This window comes from Hyperolius riggenbachi, chromosome 9 (genome assembly GCF_040937935.1).
Source record: "Hyperolius riggenbachi isolate aHypRig1 chromosome 9, aHypRig1.pri, whole genome shotgun sequence".
Classification (NCBI taxonomy): domain Eukaryota; kingdom Metazoa; phylum Chordata; class Amphibia; order Anura; family Hyperoliidae; genus Hyperolius; species Hyperolius riggenbachi.
In genome coordinates, this window is record NC_090654.1 from 108,078,291 (window position 1) to 108,101,569 (window position 23,279).

The 23,279-nt window shown below is 42.2% G+C and overlaps 1 protein-coding gene across 1 annotated transcript; it reads right to left on the minus strand.

Moving 5' to 3' along the window:
- Positions 1-16,895: 16,895 nt before the first annotated feature.
- LOC137533544 (olfactory receptor 10A7-like) lies at positions 16,896-20,133 on the minus strand. The gene is made up of 2 exons (XM_068254915.1): positions 20,086-20,133; positions 16,896-17,762 (listed from the first exon to the last, which is right to left on the minus strand). The coding sequence occupies exons 1-2, from the start codon at positions 20,131-20,133 to the stop codon at positions 16,896-16,898; spliced, it is 915 nt and encodes a 304-aa protein (XP_068111016.1).
- Positions 20,134-23,279: the final 3,146 nt, after the last annotated feature.

The following is a 23,279-nucleotide window of genomic DNA, read 5'->3' on the forward strand; positions in this document are numbered from 1 at the left end:
GACCAAGAAAAATCTCAGATAAACAGAAGTGACGAATGGTAAGAACAGTCAGAGTCAACCCACAGACCAGCACTAAAGACCTACAATATCATCTTGCTGCAGATGGAGTCACTGTGCATCGTTCAACAATTCGGCGCACTTTACACAATGAGATGCTGTATGTGAGATTGATGCAGAGGAAGCCTTTTCCCCGCCCACAGCACAAACAGAGCCGCTTGAGGTATGCTAAAGCACATTTGGACAAGCCAGTTTAATTTTGAATAAGGTGCTGTGGACTGATGAAACTAAAATTGAGTTATTTGGGCATAACAAGAGGCGTTATGCATGGAGGAAAAACAACACAGCATTCCAGGAAAAACACCTGCTACCTACAGTAAAATATGGTGGTGGTTCCATCATGCTGTGGGGCTGTGTGGCCAGTGCAGAGACTGGGAATCTTGTCAAAGTTGAGGGACGCATGGATTCCACTCAGTATCAGCAGATTCTAGAGACCAATGTCAAGAATCAGTGACAAAGCTGAAACTGCGTCGGGGCTGGCTCTTTCAATAAGACAAAGGCCCTAAATACTGCTCAAAATCCACTAAGGTATTCATGCAGAGGAACCAGTACAATGTTCTGGAATGGCCATCTCAGTCCCCAGGCCTGAATATAATTGAAAATCTGTGGTGTGAGTTTAAAGAGAGCTGTCTATGCTCTGAAGCCATAAACTCTGGATGAACTAGAGATGTTTTGTACAAAAGAATGGTCCAAAATACCTTCAACCAGAATCCAGACTCTCATTGGAACCTACAGGAAGCGTTTAGAGGCTGTAATTTCTGCAAAAGGAGGACCTACTAAATATTGATTTAATTTTTTTTGTGGTGTCCAAATTTATGCACCTGCCTAATTTTGTTTAAACAATTATTGCGCACTTTTTGTAAATCCAATAAACTTCATTTCTCTTCTCAAATATCTCTGGGTGTGTCTTCTATATGATATATTTAACTGACATTTTTTATCGTAATAACCAACGATTTATACAAGAAAATCATGACGATTAACAACGTTGCCCAAACCTTTGCATCCCACTGTATATCAGCTGTTGTCAGTTACAACTGAATGTGCAAGGCAATGTCCATGCTTCCCTATGGCTCAAGTGGGCGATACCTTTCAGTGAATAGTACCATTTATATTCCCCTTCATGTTAGTTCTAATACACACCTTATCCCATACCAAGTAGATATGCATATTATTATGCCTATGCATTATGGTAATTGCCTATTACCTATATATATATATATAATGTATTCTTAACTTAAGGGCTGCGTATATATTTCCAACTCCAGCGCTGGCTACATCCAGCCTATATAGCCACAACATTGCCCTGCATTCACTCTTATCGTTATCCCATTATGCTACCTTCCACATGGCTAAAGTGACAGCTTGCATTGTCCAGCATTTTAAATTTCTCATGTACTAACTATATATCTTGTAGCTGCATGGTGTCAAACTGCAGGCACATGTGTTTAAGGATATTTTGTTGCATACACATATCCACTGACGCCCTGTACATGAGCAAGAAGATATCTTTCTGCAGTACCATGGAGTCCTATTTCAGATACTGTATGTCAGAACAACCAGTTCATGTACCAATGTACAAACTAGCTTCTTAGTTTAGCATTTAAAACCATTTTTTTGAAGATAATGTCTGCTTACAAGAGATTTCTCATTCATATTCCAGGCTGAAAGTTGCATTGCGATGATATATATAATGTAATATTTCTGAGGCAGATATGATGCTTACTGGTGATGTTAATGAAGATTCATATTTATATACAGTATATGTGTTGTGAATCTGAAAACAAATAGAGAATAGCCTTGTAGCATTAATACACGCAGGGACCATTTTCCTATCATCTCAAACTGTTTATTCCCACATGAAATAAAGCTCCAGAATATGAAAATAATAATAATAAAAAAATAGATTGATATATCTGCCCATTGTGTAAATTGTTCTTATTCAATTTGGTTTATCATTTGTATTTGAACCCATCTATGATTTTCTAAACTTGCCAAGAAATTCAAATTTCCCATCATAGAAAAATGGTAACTCTACCCACCCTCATCAACAGAAACTTTGCTTTGGTGCATAAAATAAAGTTACATTTTAATTCATTAATATTATTATTATTATTACTACCCTTCATTTGTAAAGCAAAACACATGCAGTGCTAAGCAGTAATTAAGAAGTTTGGATTACAATATTACAATGAGAAGTACAAACTATGATCATGGTATAGAAGATGACTTTGCCCAACCAAGTTTGCAATCAAAATGGTGGTAAAACATACTGTGTTTAGTTCACAATGAAGTGTTAGGGATGGCAGAAAGATGGGTACACAATATTTAAGAAATGGGTTTTGAGGGCATGTTTGAATGTGGCAGAATACAGTGGGAACAACACTACACAAGTTTTGGAGCTGTGCCTGGAAATTGCGTATGAATATGGAAGACATTATAAGGCCATTTAACCATGTATGACACGCACGCATGTGTTGTCTCCCGTTAGCCCAGAGATCAATGAATGGGAACATAGTTCCCATTCATTGATCTAAGTCCCCGGTAGAAATACTTCTTATCAGAAACCGCCGTCTTTCTGATTAAAAAAAAAAGTTTACTGTCCTCCTTATGCTTCCTGGAAGCAAGAGCTTTTGCTTCCAGGACTAAAACATTTTTTTGGGGACTGTGGCCATCTTGTGGCCAAATAGTAAAACTACATTTACATAAGTTTTTCAGTGAAATAAACACACAGTATTACATCTAAAACTAACTGTTTACCTCTCACACCAAAAATTACCCAAATACATTTTTTAACCTCCTGAGCGGTATGGACGAGCTCAGCTCGTCCATCACCGCCGGAGGCTGCCGCGTGTGCTGCCTGATCGCCGCCGCTCTGCGGCGATCCGCCGCGAGCAGCGGCGAAAGAGGGTCCCCCCAGCCGCCTGAGCCCAGCGTAGCCGGAACAAAAAGTTCCGGCCAGCGCTAAGGGCTGGATCGGAGGCGGCTGACGTCAGGACGTCGGCTGACGTCCATTACGTCACTCCGCTCGTCGATATGGCGACGATCTAAGCAAAACAAGGAAGGCCGCTCATTGCGGCCTTCCTTGTTTATTCTGGGCGCCGGAGGCGATCGGAAGAACGCCTCCGGAGCGCCCTCTAGTGGGCTTTCATGCAGCCAACTTTCAGTTGGCTGCATGAAATAGTTTTTTTTTAATTAAAAAAAAACCCTCCCGCAGCCTCCCTGGCGATCTCAATAGAACGCTGGGGAGGTTAATGAAAAAAAAATTACAATGAAAAAAAACATAAATAGTTACCTAAGGGTATGAACTTTTTTAATATGCATGTGTAGAAAGTATATTATGACCTTTTTTTTAATTATAAGCTTGTAAATAGTGATGGACGCAAAACTGAAAAAATGCACCTTTATTTCCAAATAAAATATTGGAGCCATACATTGTGATAGGGACATAATGTAAATGGTGTAATAACCAGGACAAATGGGCAACTAAAATACATAGGTTTTAAGTATGGTAGCATTTATTATTTTAAAGCTATAATGGCTGAAAACTGAGAAATAATGATTTTTTCCCCATTTTTTTCTTAATATTTCTGTGAAAATGCATTTAGAAAAAATAATTCTTAGCACAATGTACCACTTAAAGAAAACCTAATTGGTGGCGGAATAAAACAAGATATAGATCAATTCATTGTGATAGTTAGTGATAAAGTTATTGGCGAATGAATGGGAGGTGAAAATTGCTCTAATGCATAAGGTGAAAAATACCCGTGGGCTGAAATGGTTAATGACTACAGTTGGTGGTTAGGGTTGTTCTTTAGCATGAAATCAAACATACAGGTAGGAGAGGACATGTAGGAAGGGATCCCATTGATTAGTGTAGTAACCAAGGGGAAACCGCATTGGCAAATTCAAAGATGCTTTTGCCAGTGTTCCCCACTAAGGGAGTGTTGGCAGTGCACAGTGGGGTCCTGAAGGGGTGTCAGGGGAGCTGTGGGTGCTGGTGGGGGTGCTATGCATTGGTAGGAGAGGCGGGTTCTGACGGCAGTCATGTAGGGTCATTGCTTGTTATACTAAAGTGTACCAAGATCCGGCTAAGAATGTTTTGCTATACTTAGCTGGCAGTGTTTTCCATGGTAAACTATCGGTAAATCTTACTGATATTTTACTATAGCTAAACCTAATTTTATTCTCACACAGAACTCTCCCCCAATGCCTATTAACCGCCTCCCCCCACTGCACAAACCCCAGTCCTGACACCTTACACTTAACCGTTCCCCCTCACAAACCCTGGTCCTGATGCCTAAGCCTTAACCCTCTCCTCGTACATGTCGAAAATGCAATATATGGTAAATATTGCAGGTGCCCGAACCACGCCACAGAAGGCAAGAAAACCCGTGCAAAATCGGTAAACATTGGGCGCCGTGGTATGCCCAAATTTGCACTTGTTTGTTCTACATTAAAGTGGTGTAACTTTATTATTGTGTACTTGTTGCTTATAGCCTATTTGCTTGTACTAACCTCGCTTATTCACATGAAAGAAACCCATAATATATGGTAAATACTACGGGGGGCCTGAACCATGCAAAAAAAAAAAGGCAGCAAATATTGGGCGCCGCTGTGTGCCCGAATTTGCATTTTGAGGCGGGCCAAAAAAGGGAAAGAAAAACCTTGCAAAATCAGTAAATATCAGGCACCGCTGTGCGCCCAAATTTCTGCTTTGGTGCCGGCTTGCCTATATTTTATGTACAAGTCAATGGCAGAGCCAAATTTGTCCAGGAGCCACATGTGCCCAATTTGACTGACACAGTTTCGTTATTAACCACGGCAGTTGGCACTATTTATTTTAATGGCTGAACGGAACACGGTACTCGGAACAGAGTGATTTCCGATTCCCCCAATTCTGCTTGGAATGGGCGAAGTCCGATGCAAAAATCGGAGCTTGGAGCTGTTCCCATCCCAAGAGCTCATCCCTGATCATTAGTTAAAGATAAGTCTTTTTTTTTATTACAACTATTTTTCATTAATGAGTTTTTATTTAACTTTTAACTCTTTGTGGAAATGAGTAAGGGGTGCATCATACCCATTTCAACTGGGGGCCAGGCATCTAGGGGTCCTTTTCTTAAAGGGAACCCCAGATGCCACCATGAAATGGGGATAAGCCCCTTGCCATGGATTGGACAAAAGCTTTGGAGAGAGGGGGATGTTTTGCCAGTGCTTGCTATACTTTAGCATAGTGAATGGTGGTGGCAGAAAGTGACATGTGTGGCATTGTTAATCGGCACTTTATTTATTTTATTTATTTGTAAAGCGCCAACATATTACGAAGAGCTGTACATTAGTTAAGGTTACAGACAATATTTAGGGTGACATACAGCAATAAGACAAGCAAACCAGATTACGCAGCACAGTATGAGTGCAAGGTAATGCTTAGGCAGTCACTGGATGGAGCATGGAGATTAGGCAAGTCGAGTTCACTCAGATCCATAGGATGGATTTACAGTGATGGAATTGTGTGAACAGGTAGGAGACATAAGGAGGAGGACCCTGCCCGAAGGCTTACAATCTAGAGAGAGAGGTGGGGACACGAAAGGTAGGGGACCAGAGTTCAGCTGCAGCCTGCGGGTTTAAAGCACTAGGGAAGGGGGGGAGTAGGTCAGAGTGAACAGGTAAGTTTTGAGGGCCTTCTTGAAGATGTTGAAGGAGAGGAAACTCTAATGGGGCAAGGTAGGGAGTTCCATAATGTTGGAAAAGCTCTTGAGAAGTCCTGGAGGCGTTCATTAGATTGGGTGATTCAGGGGGCAGTCAGGCGAAGTTCTTTGGAGGAGCGGAGTGAGCGGCTAGGCATGTACCTCTGGGTAAGATTGGAAATGTAGGTTGGGCAGGTTTTGTGGACAGATTTGTAGGCCAGACACAGTATCTTGAATGTGATTTTAGACTGGATAGGAAGCCAGTGGAGGGATTTACAGAGGGGAGCCGCCGTGGTGGAGGAATGGGAGGAGTGGATAATTCTGGCTGCCGCATTCATGACGGATTGCAGCAGGGCAATTCAGGTCATAGGGAGACCAGACAGAAGGGCATTGCAGTAGTCAAGGTGGGAAATTATGAGGGCATGGATGAAGAGTTTGGTGGTGACAGAGGTCAGGAAAGGGCAGATCTTGCAAATGTTACGGAGGTGGATGTTGCAGGATTTTGTGAGGTTTTTTATGTGGGAGATGAAGGAGAGTGCGGAGTCCAGGGTGACACCCAGACAGCGGGCTTGAGAGGTAGAGCAAATAGTAGTGTGGTTAACAGTGACATTCACATCTGGGAGGGTCAGGGATGGCCAGGGTGGGAAGATCATGAATTCTGTTTTGTCCAGGTTTAGTTTTAGGAATCTAGCGGACATCCAGGAGGAGATGGCTGATAGGCAGGAGGAAAGCTTGTCCATGGTAGTGGTAGATAGATCAGGGGTGTGGAGGTAGATCTGGGTGTCATCTGCATACAGATGATAGTTAAAACCCATGGAGGAGATAACATTGCCAATGGAGGATGTGTATAGGGAGAACAGTAGGGGGCCAGGGATCGAGCCTTGGGGAACTTCTACTGAGAGGTGGTTGGGGGTAGATGAGGATTCATTAAAGGAGGTCGTGAAGGTGCGGCTGGAGAGGTAGGATAAGAGCCAGGCCATTGCAAGGTCATGAATGACCATGGACTGGAGGGATTGGAGGAGTAGGGGATGGTCCACTGTGTCAAAAGCTGCTGAAAGGTCAAGGAGAAGGAGAAGAGTATTTGCCTTCAGCTTTAGCTAAGGCGAGGTCATTGACCACTTTGGCGAGAGCTGTTCGGTTGAGTGGGCAGGCCGAAATCCAGATTGCAGCGGGTCTAGCTGCAATCTGGGTCAGGTGTTTGTGAACCTCAAGGAGTTTTGAAGCAAAGGGGAGGAGGGAGATAGGAAGGTAGTTGGAATGTAGTGAGGGGTCGAGGAAGGGTTTCTTGAGCAGGGGTAGTACAGTAGCCTGCTTGAAGTCTGAGGGGAAAGCTGTGGATAAGTTGAGGTTAAACAGGGCAGTGAGGACTGGGGCCAAATCCGGGAAGTGAGGACAGAGTAAGTCAGAAGGGACGGGGTAAAGGGGGGAGGTAGTGGTATGGGAAGTCTGCAGTAGGTGGTTGACTTCCTCAATGGTAGTAGGACTGAAGGAAGTGAGGGGAGGATAGGTTGGAGGAGGAGCTGGATGGGAGGGGGTGGGAGGTAAGGATTGAAATCTGGATATTTCCTGATGAATGGAGACGATTTTGTTGGTGAAGTGGGTGGCGAAATTCGTGGCAGAGAGGGTGGAAACGGAGGGTGGGGGGAGTTTAAGCAGGGAGTTGAAAGTGGCAAAGAGACGCCGGGGGTTGGAAACTTGAGCTCTGATGAGCTTAGTGAAATATTCCTGCTTTGCATCAGCAAGGGCAGTATGGAAATGTAGCAGGTTTGCCTTGTACTGTAGGAAATCCTGATTAAGTCGAGTTTTCCTCCATTTCCGTTCAGTGGCATGTGTTACCCTCTGGAGGTTGCGAGTGTGGGTGGTGCGCCAGGGCTGGGGGTTAGGGGGGCGGTTGGGGCGAAATATTGGGGGAGAATCTTCCTCTAGGACCGAAGAGAGGGTTTTATGATACTGAGCTTCAGGAAGATTAGGACAGGTTTGGGTGGGGAGAGAGGAGGAGAGGGCATGGAGGGGGGTCGGCTAGGACACTAGGGTCAAGCTGACGTAAATCTCGCTGCCATCGACTAGGTGGGTGGGCAGGTGGTTGGGAGGTGCCTTCTGTGAGGAGATTGAAGGTGAGAAGATGATAGTAGGAGGGCGGGAAGGGTGCAATGTCAAGGTCTGTAATGGTGGTGGATTTAGTAAGTATCAGGTTGAGAGTGTAACCTGCAGTGTAGGTGGGGGCATTGCTATATTGTACTGGGCCAAGGGAGTTGGCCATAGTGAGTAGCTGGGTCGCGACAGAGTTTTTGGGATCATCAATGGGAATGTTGAAATCCCCAAGACCTTTAGGGGATATTGATGTGGGATAATTAATTAAAGGTAAGTATTTTTAATAATAAAAGGACTTTTCTTTTTATCTCTTTGTGGAAATACCCCCATTTTAACTGGGGTGTGGACATCTGGGGGTACTGACCTGTTCTCCTCCTGGGCACCGGATGTGAGGATGAGCCTCCTGTCATTGGATAAGGGCTTTGGGAAGAGAAGATGGCTTTGCCACCTCTCTCTTCCAGAGTACTCCCCCATATAATGGACCAGGGGTTCGGGTAAAGCTCATGGTGCAGAGCCCCACATGGCCTGGACTCCAAATTCTATACCACACGAAATTTGAGGAAATTCTTGTGGGATAGGTAGAGATGTTTCCCTTCTCATAAACAGATGACAGACTTTCAACACTTTATACCACAAATACCCTTTATTCAAGTACAATAATTTACAACTGAACAAAAAACTGCCGTACTGACATCTGTCGGGCCCTACCCAACATCTCCCATTTGCCCTTTTTGTGTTTCCTATTGGTATTACCAATACCACCTATTTCTGGGAGGGGGATATGTACAGCAATCATCCTTACATTGAGCATACTTTTATGTGGAGGGAAGTGACAGAGCTAGTGCAGAATGGCAGGCCATTTAACAACTATTTTATCAACAACTATTTTATCAGCTTTAATTATTTTTTCTAATTTCACAATTTTTACCTATAAACTACTTGTTTATTTGATAAAAATAGCAAAAAAGTAGGATGAGTATCGATGCTCTTTAATTCCACATCCACTAAGACTCTTTATTACCTTATGATAAGGATGTCACTAAAGGCAACATTTTCTTGGTACTCTCAGCAGTTTGGAAATTTACACAATGCACTTTGTACTTTAGTCTTGTGTGTCATCAGAAGAATTAACCACTTTACCCCCGCGCGTACGGATTTCTCCGCCCCTTTTTCCATCCTTTCACCCCCAGGGACGGAGAAATCCGTACTTTGCGCACTCCCGCCGCTGTCCGCGTTCCCGCTCGTAAACACGCCGCCCGCCGCTAGTAAACACGCCGCCCGCTCGCCCAGAGATCAACGAACGGGAAAATCCATTCCCGTTCGTTGATCTAAGCCCCGCAATGACCTGCTGCCGCTCGGCTGAGCAGCGCGATCATTGTGAAAAAATAACAAAGTCCCAGCCTCTTTCTACTTCCTGCAAGCGTCCGGAAGGACGCTTGCAGGTCGCATGAAACAAATTGGTAATGTTGCCATCTTGTGGCCAAATAGTAAAACTACACCCTAACCATTTTCTACACACAAATAAACTTGTTTTACACAAAAAATTAACTCCTTACCTCCCACACTCCCCAATTTTTTTTTTTTTGTAATTAAAAAAAAAATAAAAAATTTACAATAAAAAAAAAACGTAAATAGTTACCTTAGGGACTGAACTTTTTAAATATTTATGTCAAGAGGGTATAACACTGTTACTTTATAAACTATGGGCTTGTAATTAGGGATGGACGCAAAACTGAAAAAAATGCACCTTTATTTCCAACTAAAATATTGGCGGCAAACATTGTGATAGGGACATAATTTAAACGGTTTTATAACCGGGATAAATAGGCATATACATTTAATGGGTTTTAATTACAGTAGCATGCATTATTGAAAAACTATAAAGGCCGAAAACTGAAAAATAATAAATTTTTTCCCACATTTTTTCCTATTTTCCCATTAAAACACATTTAGAATAAAATTATTCTTGGCATAATGTCCCACCTAAAGAAAGCCTAATTGGTGGCGAAAAAAACAAGATATAGTTCATTTCATTGGGATAAGTAATGATAAAATTATAGACGAATGAATGGAAGGAGCGCTGAAAGGTGAAAATTGCTCTGGTGGTCAGGGGATAAAACCCCTCAGTTGGGAAGTGGTTAAAATAGCCTATGCCATGCAGCACTGTGCTTTAGCAGCTGCTACTCTCTGGTTGATGTTCAACAAATTTACTCCTAAACAGTGGTGCTTGCAAATTTTCACATCAAAAATGCTCTTTCATTTTTGAGAAAATATTTGCGAAAATAGCTTGTATTTTTGTGTGTTTACGCCCCCCCCAAAAAAACAACCTTATATTTTACATGAAAAGTGCAAACACAAAGAAAACATTTTTTTTACAGTGAACATTTTTACAGCGAAATGTGAAAAATCACAATTTTCACAGTGTAAATTAGCAAAAAGTGCAAAAAAAGTGAAAAATAAAACTTAATTTCGATTGCATTTTCATTTGAAAATCAAATTTAACATTATTTTCATGGAAATGAATGCAAAACAGAATATTGGCATTTCGACTCATCACTGCTCCCAAACTGCATATGTCACGTTTTCTATGAAAGAGTTTCTATCTTACCTCAAATATAATGCTTAGGATTATTTTTTTCAGTTTTCTGATGGGTTTACATAGAAGAATAAATACTTAATAATTAATTTTGTTCTATTTTTCATAACAGAAAAAAAGTTTTATGTAAGTTCCACGTTAACTAGCTGCAGACCGCTGCCTGCAGATTGGGGGCAGGTCCGCAGCGCTCGAGTTCCTCCATGATATACAGTGGCTTGCAAAAGTATTTGGCCCCCTTGAAGTTTTCCACATTTTGTAACATTACTGCCACAAACATGAATCAATTTCATTGGAATTCCACATGAAAGACCAACACAAAGTGGTGTACAGGTGAGAAGTGGAACGAAAATCATACATGATTCCAAACATTTTTTTTACAAATAAATAACTGCAAAGTGGGGTGTGCATAATTATTCAGCCCCCTGAGTCAATACTTTGTAGAACTCCCTGTTGCTGCAATTACAGCTGCCAGTCTTTTAGGGAATGTCTCTACCAGCTTTGCACATCTAAATACTGAAATCCTTGCCCATTCTTCTTTGCAAAACAGCTCCAGCTCAGTCAGATTAGATGGATAGCGTTTGTGAACAGCAGTTTTCAGATCTTGCCACAGATTCTCGATTGGATTTAGATCTGGACTTTGGCTGGGTCATTCTAACACATGGATATGTTTTATTTTAAACCATTCCATTGTTGCCCTGGCTTTATGTTTAGGGTCGTTGTCCTGCTGGAAGGTGAACCTCCACCCCAGTCTCAAGTCTTTTGCAGACTCCAAGAGGTTTTCTTCCAAGATTGCCCTGTATTTGGCTCCATCCATCTTCCCATCAACTCTGACCAGCTTCCCTCTCCCTGCTGAAGAGAAGCACCCCCAGAGCATGATGCTGCCACCACCATATTTGACAGTGGGGATGGTGTGTTCAGAGTGATGTGCAGTGTTGGTTTTCCGACACACATAGCGTTTTGCATTTTGGCCAAAAAGTTCCATTTTGGTCTCATCTGACCTTCTTCCACATGTTTGCTGTGTCCCCCGCAAACGGTACTTCTTATGCTTTTCTGTTAACAATGGCTTTCTTCTTGCCACTCCTCCATAAAGGCCAACTTTGTGCAGTGCATGACTAATAGTTGTCCAATGGACAGATTCCCCCACCTGAGCTGTAGATCTCTGCAGCTCGTCCAAAGTCACCTTGGGCCTCTTGATTGCATTTCTGATCAGCGCTCTCCTTGTTTGGCCTGTGAGTTTAGGTGGACGGCCTTGTCTTGGTAGGTTTAGGGGGGGTGGGGGGGGGGAATAAAAATAAATATTTTTGTTTGCAAAATGTCAGTCTTTTTTGATTAATATAATAAAAACAAAAAATAGCACCAGCAATCAAATACCACCAAAACAATTCTCTATTTGTGAGGAGAAATAGAGGCAAAAATCCTTTGGGTGCTATGTTACCGAGCAATAAAACGTTGTGAAGGGCTGAATTGGAAAAAATGTCACTAGGGGTATAAACTTTTGGTTAAAGTGTTGTATATTATTGTGAACTTATTGTTCACAGCCTATTTGATTGTACTGACATCTCTTATGGTGCCCATACACTTTTTTTTAGATTAGATAATTTTGTTTGATTATTCCATTAGATCGAATATATTTTTCCAACATGTCCGATCAGATTGTTATAAAAAAAAACGGGATAATCGTTTGTTTTTCTTGATCGAAAAAAAAGATAATTTGTTACTTTCATTTCGATTCGATCATTTAGGTTGAATAAATGGGACAATTTACTGTTTTTATTGTACCATATATGGGCACCATTCGTCATACATGACAGGTGATGTCTTGTTTTTTGTTTTTTTTTCTTGTGTGTTTGTTGAACATGATAATTGCTAGAGGAAAAGTGCAAGTAACAACACACATTTGTTCAAATATTTTGGTGTACTTATCAGTAATGAATGAAAATGCCAATATTCTTTTTGCAATAATTTTCACAAAAATAATGTTAAATTGGACTTTTGAGTGAAAATGCCATCAAAAATCATTTTAGTTATAAATTTGTAATTTTTTATGTTTTTCATGCATTTTTTGCACTAAAGTAAATGATTTTTGCAAAAATGTACCCAAAATTGGCATTTTCAATGCGAAAATTTGCTCGCAACACTGGTACTCATACCTCCCAACTTTTTGAGATAAGAAAGAGGGACACCTTAAAGAGAACCTGTACTGAGTAAAAATATTTAAAATAAACACATGAGGTAACTTTAAATGAACATTACATAGTTACCTTGCCATCAGTTCCTCTCAGAAGCTCACCATTTTCTTCTGACAATTATCCCTTCCAGTTCTGACAATATTTTGTCAGATCTGAAATATATCAGTTGCTGTCAGTAAAATATCAGTTGCTGTCAGTTATAGCTGAGAGGAAAACTGATGTACCAGGTAATGTCCATGTTTCTCTATGGCTCAAGGGGGCGATGTTACAGTTCAACAGTGTACTGACCAGAAAGCTGTTATGGGTAATGGTAATTTTCAAAATGGAGGATGGAAAATTCCCTTGATCACAGTGAACAAACAGGACGCGGGACAGGAGAAAGACACTGAGGAGTAGACTACATGGAAGGTAAGTATGACTTGTGTATGCTTATTTTGACTTTTAATTTTCAGTTCAGGTTTTCTTTAAGCCACGCCCCTGCCACCCCTCTAATCACGCCCTGCCACGTCCCTCATCATGCATATCACAAAAAAAAATTCAGAATCAGAATATGTAGTTTTAACACACAAACCACACTGATCCTTTCTATCATCATTAGTTTTTCTTCATTTTAACATTTGAAAATAAGAAATATATCAATTTAATTGAGGGAAACTAAGTTTATAGTCAATTAAACTCTTTAATCAGTAAAGAAATACATATACTTACATAGATCTGTACATCAGTCCTGAAAGAGGGACAAATGAGGGAGAAAGAGGGTCAGGGGGCCTGGGTTCCCAAAAAGGGAATGTCCCTCCAAAAGAGGGACAGTTGGGAGTTATGCTGGTAGTTTTATTTAACAATAGTTTTTGTAAGGGGATAATCGCCAAGATTGTATTGCATGTACCATAGCACCAATGATTTGCACTCTATTTTGAGTTGTCCTCTTAGCAACCAGCCTTGACCCATCCATGACAAAAGGCATATGTGTCTAAATCTTGGAGGGCTGTTACGCAAGCAGCTAAGAGTCCATCTGGTCAGCGTAACCCACAAGGGTGGGATTGGCTTGCTCTCTGTGGTGTGAGTTGCACTTTCCCTGTGAATCCAGTGGTGTTTGATTTACTACAGAGTCAGCCACTATGTGCACCTGTCTGGATTGCTTTTAAGGATGACTATACAGTCTCGCTGAGGATTGACCTATAGAAAACGAAGTGGAGCTTGCAATACAATTTTGGAAACTGTTTGAGTCAAGAGCGCTGCTTGCTCCTATGACCTTAAAGAGACTCTGTAACATCAAAACATCCCCTGGGGGTACTCACCTCGGGTGAGTAAAGCCTCAGGATCCTAATGAGGCTTCCCACGCCGTCCTCCGTCCCTCGGGGTTCTCGCTGCAGCCCTCCGTACAGCGGTGACGTCAATATTTACCTTTCCGACTCCTGCGCAGGCGCTCTTGCAGCTGTCGGCTCCGAAGTAGGCGGAAATACCCGATCGCCGTCGGGTCTGCTCTACTGCGCAGGCGCAAGTCTCCTGGGCGCCGGCGCAGTAGAGCGGAACCGACTGAGATCGGGTATTTCCGTCTACTTCGGAGCCGAGAGCAGCCACAGCGCCCCCGCTGGAGCCTGCAAAGGTAAATATTGATCAACAGTCGGGTCTGTCGGGGGCTGTTCGGAGGGCTGCAGCGAGTCCCCCGTGGGACAGAGGACGGCGTGGGAAGCCTCATTAGGATCCAGAGGTTTCCCCCAGGTGAGTACCCGCCAGGGGATCTTTTTGATGTTACAGTGTCTCTTTAAAATTTCCAATTTTAGTCCAATCACAGCACTCACAATTCCGAAATACTAGGTAGTACTGGACCAATCAGATAATGTGGTAGTTCACTGTGGAAATTGGAATACAAAGGAAATTTAGACCAATCACAAGACTTGAATACTACCGACTTTTACTGAGTCTTGTGATTGGTCTAAAATCTCCGCACTATTTTGATTTTTACACTAAAATTCTGAAACCTGTGATTGGTGCAATGCTTCTGAGCTCCGTGATTGGGCTAAAATTTCCACGTTTCTGTAATGCAGTATTTCCGCGGGATACCAATTTCTGAGAACGATTTTAAATGACGGTACTACTGCGGTAGCCCATTTCCTATGAGGAACTCGGAAATTGGTATTCTGTGGAAATATTCCAACTATCCCCACCCATGTGACTTCTCTATCACCATAGGGACTCACCTTCTATATTTATCCTTACATTACAATTTATGTACCATTATTTATCATTACATCACTATTTTGTGTACCACTGTTTATCACAGTAATGCCCCTGTATAACATTGCCTTCTTAAATCAGAAGGAATTTGCAATAATTCAGGTTGGAGTGAGCATATTATATCTCCCAAGATGCATCACTGCTGAATATACAAATTATCCCTTGTTGTCCCTGTAAGGTAGCCACACCTCCAGAACTGCTGAAATGCAATGATGTGTCAGCTTGTTAATTGTACAGAGCCACAATAATCCAACATGCATACAGACTGTTTCAGATTGTTGATTCTCATCAGTGCATAGAATGGATTAATGTGGCTCTATGGAGTAGGACTTGAAACACCCAGAGTTACAGATTACCCAGCAAGCTCATGGTGAACCAGAACTCATTGGAGTGTGTAAGGGGCTACAAAGGACCAAAAAGCCCTCTTACTAAAATGTTAAGCAAAACAAAAGTTTTCCTTCTTAAATTCAGGTTGGAGTGATCACATGATGTCTCCCAGGATGCATAAATATGAATGCTGAATATACAAATTATCCCTTGTTGTTGTAACGATTGTGGGATTCTCTCCGTGATCAGCGCACAAGACGTGCGCCGACACTGCGGAAATCCTCCACAAGCGTAGAATTTGCGGGAACCCAGCAAAAGGTGCAATGTACCTGTAGAGGGAAATTCCTGTCGACAGATGGAGCTGTGGAGTGCAGAGGAACAGCTCCTCTGCCCTGCCACACACGACAGACAGGAATTGCACGAAGGGACGGAATGCAGGGCAAGATAGCCCTGAAGGAGAGAGAGCAAAGCGACAGATTGTATGTGTGTGCACCAAACTAGTCGCCAACCCGCGACGGTGCATACACAACAGCAGATAGGAAGCAGGAACGCAATCGCGGGAGAGGCGATTGCCAGAGGTGACACAAGGCTACAGCAAGGCAGAGCACGAGAGTAGCAAAGGCACAGCAAATAATACAATGAGAAGATACGGAAAATAATAAACGCTAGCTAAACGCGAACACCGCACTCATTCGCAACAGTGCACGCGTTTATGCGTGGTCCCCGCGTGTTAAGCACAACAGAGACAAGCACGCCTAACTAACCACGGACAGACAAACATGAAACATAGGACGCGAGCGCTTGCTTAACGGTTACCTCACCGAGCCTCCAGCAAGCGTTCGTAGCAGACAAGACAGATACACGAAAGCAGGAATAAACGAGAGATAGGATCCACAGCACTAGCGCAAGGCGAGTGCGATCCAGGCAGACAAAACAGAAGGATCCACAGCGCTAGCGCAAGATGCTAGTGCGTTCCAAGTACAGAGTAGCAGAACAGAAGGATCCACAGCACAAGTGCAAGAGGCTGGTGCGATCCAGGGAAACAGATCAGAAGGGGCTACCAGTAACAACCGCTGTTTCCGGTTAGCACCCAGACACACAGAACGATTTCCTGTCGACCACCGCTGGGACAGGACAATCGCAACAGACAAACAAAACAGATAAGCAATCCTAACTGCACTAGGGAAACCTGCCTAGTGCAGTCCCAGGAATTACTCTAGGCTAATCTTCAAACAAAGAGCAAGGCTGACACACTCCAGGCGAGTGTTCCACAGGACTAACTCTTATGACCAGCAACTTACTGTGGGAAACATAGCTCTTTATAGAGCAAGCCCACAAGGGATGTGGCTAGGCAATCTGCATGACAAACATATGCAAATTCCTCAGCAGCAAGCTGCACAACTGACAAAAGGTCTCTCTTCCAGAGACCTGCAGAATGCAGACCTGAACAGTGGTCAAAAGGCTGCCTGCCTGCGCAGGCAGCCACGCTGATCCTCACAGTTGTCCCTGTAAGCTAACCACACCTCCAGGACCGCTAGAGTGCAATGATGTGTCAGCTTGTTAATTGTTATAATGCCTCCCTTATCTTTTGTACAGCACTGCATAATATATTAGCACTTTATAAATAAAGTTAAATAATATAATATGTGAGTTAGGTTAATAAGGTTTAGTGAATATACCCCCATGTAACATGTTGCTTCAGGTTCACTTTTATGATTTATAGTTTTTAAGTTCCTTCCATATTGTTGATTTTTTTATTGCTGAATGTACGTCTTGATTCCTCAGTGTATATACAAAAGGATTTAAGAGTGGAATGAGAATGGTGTATATAAGAGCAAGAAATGTATCATTCTGGCCACCAGAGGGTCTCATGTACACAATAAGAGCTGCACCATAGAACAGACTAGACACTATAAGATGAGAAGAACAGGTGGAAAAGGCTTTTTGCTTGCTATCCGCACCTTTAACTTTTGAGATGATGACCAAAATGTGAATATAGAACGTTATGATAATAAAAACTGGGAAAATTCCAGAAAGTGTAGTTGCTAGTATTGTGGCTAATTTGCTCATGAAAGGATCAGAACAAGCCAAGTTCTGAAGCGGAGCCAAGTCGCAGAAGAAATGGTTGATCTGATTCGGACCACAGAACTTCATCTGAGCCGTATAACCAGTTGTCATTGAAGAAAGTGCAAACCCACCAATCCACGGAGCCACAGCTAGCACTGTACACAGCTCCTTCCTCATAATTGCTGAATAGTGCAAAGGTTTGCTAATAGCCAAATGCCTATCAAAGGTCATAACCAATAATAAATAGCATTCTGTCATCCCTGAACCATTGAAAACAAACAGTTGTGTGAAACATCCCAGTACAGATATCTTCTTATTTTCTGAAATTAAATTATGTAAAAGATTAGGTGCTGTGACAGTCACAAACAGGATTTCAAGAACAGCAAATGTGCTGATGAAAAAATACATCGGAGTTTGAAGCAAGGGTTCAGTTTTCACTAAGATGATAATGGTAACATTTCCTGTAGTGCAAATCATGTAGGCTAGTAAAATAAACACAAACAATAATATCTGCCATTGTTTTAAATTTGAAAAGGCAACTAAAATAAATTCCTGCACTGTGGTCTGGTTGACGTCTCATTTTACACACGACTGAAATACCTGTGAAAGGACAACTATCAAAGTTAACTAAAATTCTAAATGCCACATACTGTATATTTCCCGTAGTTACTAGAAAATAGCAATACAAAGGCGTTTTCATCTTTTCATTTTTTATGTTTAAAAAACGATATTTACAGAGAACAGTTTTTTTTCTTTAGAACTCAGCCATTCCATACTGTTGTGAATGCGTCATTGCAACACCATATCAAGCTTTGTTAGAGGCAGTCACTCTTTTACCCTGTCGCTGCCTGTTTATTCTGAGATTGCAGGAAAATTGCAAGTGACTATAACATCAAATTATACAACATACATTTCTTTTAGAGATGATACAGAGACGGCAGATGCACAGTCAAACACATTATATCAAGCTTAAATGTTTGTTGTGGTCCTTCTTATGCCCTGCTGTGGCCTGCTTGTTCGAAGCCCACATGGGATGGTAAAAATACCTCAGCATTAAATCATCCAGAAAACAGTTTTCACTGTGGGCATTTCTATGGAGGATTGTATCCAGCACTTCCAGGATTCAGAAACAATCCTCACTGGCTGTAATCCTGTGAGTAAATGTCTTGAGAATGATAGAAGTGAAGAAGTAAACAGAGATTGCAGCCAGGTAGAGCTCATTCTGAATGGCGGGGAGAGAATGCAAGTACAGGTACTTCTCTTCAGATCCTTTCTCTGTAGCTAAAAAAAATCTCTCACCTGTGCTCATATGATCTGTGAAAAAGCAGTGTGTGTGTGTGTGTGGGCAGTGCAGCAACAAACAGTAAATCATTCTTCTGTGATCAGTGACAGAGAAGTGGAACCTATCTACATGGTATAGCCCTGCCTTCCTGATGCGGACTTTGTTACAAAACCTGATGAACAAAGCATTTTTTTCACGCAGGCTGTGATCAGATACTTCTGAAACGCTTTCTATTATTGCTAGCTAAAAGCTCTATAGGTATGTGGGGTTTACAGAAGGACAGTTTCTTTGATAGTTCCTCTTTGAATAATAAAATAAAGAAATCGGGTTTATATTGACTTACTCCAATGTTGTTATACTGACATTTCCAAGGTTTCTTAACAGTTTCTTAATAGCCGGTGTACAATCTTAAGCATGTGTGCACACATCCAAAAATCTAATGGCCTATTTTACCACCTCAATGTAGTATGAGCGCTTACCTAAACAATCTGTTCAGAATATCTGTTGACCCTTATACCACAAGTAGTAAAATACAAACTCATTAGCCAATCTATATTGAATATTTGTACACACCTACCACAGGGTCTCTCAGTCAGACCTCTAGGGCTATGGGTAGCATCACTTCTTTTGATGCTCACCCCACACTTCTAGCATTCTTGTGAGAAAACGCGGAAGTACTGCCGCATTCACCTCTAGCAGGGCGGCGGGTTCCGCGTCCAGCGCGGCAGCTGATGCAGCTGCTCTTTCGTCTTTGTGTCTGCCTGAACGCGGAGGAACCGCCGCATGCGCTGGTGGCATGGCGGCGGATTCCGCGTGCAGCGCAGCGGGCATTTCACAACAAAGTTCTGGTATGGCTGGGAGCTGTAGTCCACATAGGTTTAGGTGGACGCGCGCGCGCTGGGAGGAAGAGCTTTATGTCAGTCAGTGGGGGATCACGGTTGCCATTGGTCCAGCACTTGGGGGAGGCGCAGGAGAGCGCTGAACTATATATACTGGTGGCTGGGCATTTGCTGGTTGTCTGCCGTTGCGATCACTACGTGGTAGCACTCAGACCTTTTGTCAGTATCTGTGTTATTTGCTAGACCAGTTTCCAAGGTGTTGATGACCAAGGAGCTCACACCTTAGTCTAGGAATCCTGTTATTAACTGTGTTACTATCTAAGTTATTTGTTAGACCAGTTTCCAAGGTGTTGATGACCAAGGAGCTCACACCTTAGTCTAGGAATCCTGTTAACATCTGTGTTATATTCTAGACCAGTTCCGGGGTGTTGATGATCTAGGAGCTCACACCCAAGTCTAGGCATTGTCGATTATTTGTTATGACCTTCTGCTTTCCTGACCACTCTTCTGTTTACTGATTTGGTACTTCGCTGTATCTGATACTCTGTTGCCAAACCCTGCTCATTTTAGGACTACCGAATCAGTCTCCTGTCTATGTACCTTATCTGTCTGTGTGTTGTCGACCTGGCTTGCCCGACCTCGAGAACTATCTTCCCTGCTGGAAGATAGTTCACAGACCTGTCAGTGACACTTCACCTTTGGTGTCACTCACTCTCTGGTCCTTCCCACTCTCAGCCTGGCTCCGCCCCTTGGGGAGCATCAGACTATTGGAAGGAACCAGCTCTCTAAGCAGTATCTCGTACTGCCTAGCACCTTCTATACGGGTGCTCTCCTCAAAGTATTACTGTTGCACCAAACACTCATACTACTCAGGTGTCCAGAGGTTAGAGATATATCTGATAATCGGTGATACTGCAGATCGTCAATAATCGGGTGTATATCTGTATTCTCGGTGATACTGCAGATCACCGGTAATCAGATCCTCTCTGTGTTACACCGATCGTTACAATTCTTATGCGGAGCTCTGTCTTGTTTGTACACCCTGCTCTGAATGCTTGCTTTGATGTCTGTGAGGACATTTCCCATATTGACAATGGCCTCAATTCACTATGCTTATCTCCTGTCTTTAATAACATTTCTAGAGTTATCACCATGGTGATAAGGCATGTAGTATTCAGGAAACATTTTACCTCAGGCAAACCTAAAGTTCTTCTCTTCTGTATTTAAGTTAACTCTTCAATCCTTAAAATAACTCCAGAATTCTAAAGTTAAACTATTTTGGTTCCTGGATGTAGAAACTACGTCCAGGAACCATGCTCGCTACCGCGCGCTCCCGGCCCGCGGTTCGTTAGCCAGGCAATCAGTGACCTCCCCCATGCGTCGCTCTAAGCGTGTATTACGCTTAGAGTGACGTCATGTAAATAAACTCATGGCCGCCATCTTGTGGCCAAAAATACTACAACTAAAAGTAAAAAAAAATGAAAATCAACACACATTTACATTATAAACCTATTGTTTACCTCCCACCCTCCCCAAACTACCCAAATAAAATGTTTAATATAAAAAAAAAACCATTACAATAAAAAAACATGTAAATATTTACCTAAGGGTCTAAACTTTTTAAATATCAATGTAAAGATGAAATATTTCTATATTTTTTTTATTTTAAACTTGTAAATAGTGATGGATGCAAAACGGAAAAAATGCACCTATTACTGGGACATATGGGCAAATGCAATACGTGAGTTTTAATTATGGAGGCATGTGTTATTTTAAAACTATAATGGCTGAAAACTGAGAAATGATGATTTTTTCTGTTTTTTTCTTATTCTTCCTGTTAAAATGTATTTACAGTAAAGTGGATCTTAGCAAAATGTACCCCCCAAAGAAAGCCTAATTGGTGACGGAAAAAACAAGATATAGATCAGTTCATTGTGATAAGTAGTGAAAAGGTTATAGGCTATAGGCTAATGAATGGGAGGTGAACATTTCTCAAGTGAAAACGACGGAACGCGAAAAGTGACTATCTACGCAAGCATTATAAATTATTCAAATTGCATCCCTGTTTAGGAATGGATGGGCACAGTATGACACAGATGGCCATGGCCTCTTTCTGATTTTCTTCTCAGTTCAAAACATGCACCTTACCATCCTCAAAAAGAAAGTCCTTTCTCCTTGCATAACCCGGACCTTTAGAGTTAGCTATATGCTGGACAGTGCAGTAATTGTCTAGACCGCAGCAGGTTATTTGAGAGCACGGCCACACATGTAATTTTCAGCTATAGCAACATTGACTAATTTGGGTACCATACTTAAGGTGGCCACACTTATCTCAACTTGGCGGCCAATCGACCATCCAATTCAATAATTATGAAATTGGATGAAAATCTGTGCCACCAAGAGTATGCCGACGTAGCCGGGCAAAAAACAGGTAGCAGGAAGTTCAATGGGACCCGGCACTGATGTCTCTCCTACGCTGCCTGCTAAATCTACACCATGCAAAGGAGCCAGGAGGTGTTTGGACCTGGAAGGGAGGGTTTGACGTGCTCCACTTATGCGCCCCCCTGGGAGGTGAGTGACAAAGGGCGCCTATAGCAGGAGCCCCATGTGCACCCCTCTAGATCCGCCTCTGTGCCTGATCGACGATGCGCCCAATATCGGGCTGAATTTGGTCACATGAATGGATCAGACATGCTGCAAGATGTGCGGCCAGCGTGGTCGATCAGGTGCGCGGTGGTGATGGCCAATGAATGCCCCCCGTGTGTGCATTTATACATTACCTGTCCTATGTCACCCAACCGTCTTCCGGTTCTTCCTATTCCATTTGCGACCTCACACGTGGCACGCTATAAAGGCCGGTGGTGTGTTATGCGCAAGTGCAAGAACCAGAAGATGGATAGGAACCATGCAGTGGGCAACATAGGACAGGTAATGTGTAATTGCACACATGGATGGCACATTTGTATACTGGGGGGGGGGGGGGGGGGGTTAGCGCAAAACAGCAGATATGGTGGATGATTCCCAAGAGATTTCATGCTGCAATTGATCGGGAATCGGCCTGCGGTGTATGGGCATCCAACAGATCTCTATCTAATCAGATTCGATCAGAGAGAAATGTGTCTCTTGGTCCAATCGTCCTATCACCACTAGATATATGGCTACCTTTAGATAGAGGTTGACCAGTTAGTAAAGAACGTTGTGTTTGCTATAATTGTGGATTACTAATAGATCGTTCTCAGGACATGGTATGATTCTAGCTATAGATTTTATTTAGATTATCATGAAGTCATGAGTTATTTGGTACAGTAACAACACACATGAGCACACAACATTTATCTGTATGCTGCCTCGTGTAAAGTATGTGAAACCGCAGGGCTTTCATTTCCAATTCCACTTTTATTAAGTAAAAATTTGAACATTACAAACATCTCTTTATATTGAACATAATCCCCTTACAATATTCCACGACAATATCACACATGTAAGCTTTAAACATTTCCATGGTTCATTCAATGGGCTTTGCAGGGGTTTGCTTTATAAAAAAAAAAAAAAAAAAAAGGCTTACAGTGACACTGAAGCAAAACTAAACTTATGAGATAATGAATTGTACATGTAGTATAAATATTTCATGGACCATTAGTAGCAAAGAAAATAGTCTCATATGTTTATTTTAGTTCTATAGCTTTATTTATAACACTGCATCATTCTGTCATATTTTCAGTTTAGAAACCACACTCTGTATTTTAAGCTGTAAAACAGAGCAGCGCTAATGACTTTCCTGCAGTAAAATATTATCGCTCGCTATTTATCGGCAATTTAAGCTATTTAGAAAACAGGTCTGAACTCAACCAAGTTGGTCCAATAGCTCAGAGAAGCTCTTTTGCATAGATAACAACTCGTATTTTA

Excerpts from the sequence above, each read along its gene's own strand:
- LOC137533544 (XM_068254915.1), bottom strand. The coding sequence starts at position 20,133 with ATGCTCCCCAAGGGGCGGAGCCAGGCTGAGAGTGGGAAGGACCAGAGA. Across the intron at positions 17,763-20,085 it reads AGAGTGGGAAGGACCAGAGA|ATATTATTGTTTGTGTTTAT; the intron begins GTGAGTGACACC and ends AAACAATGGCAG.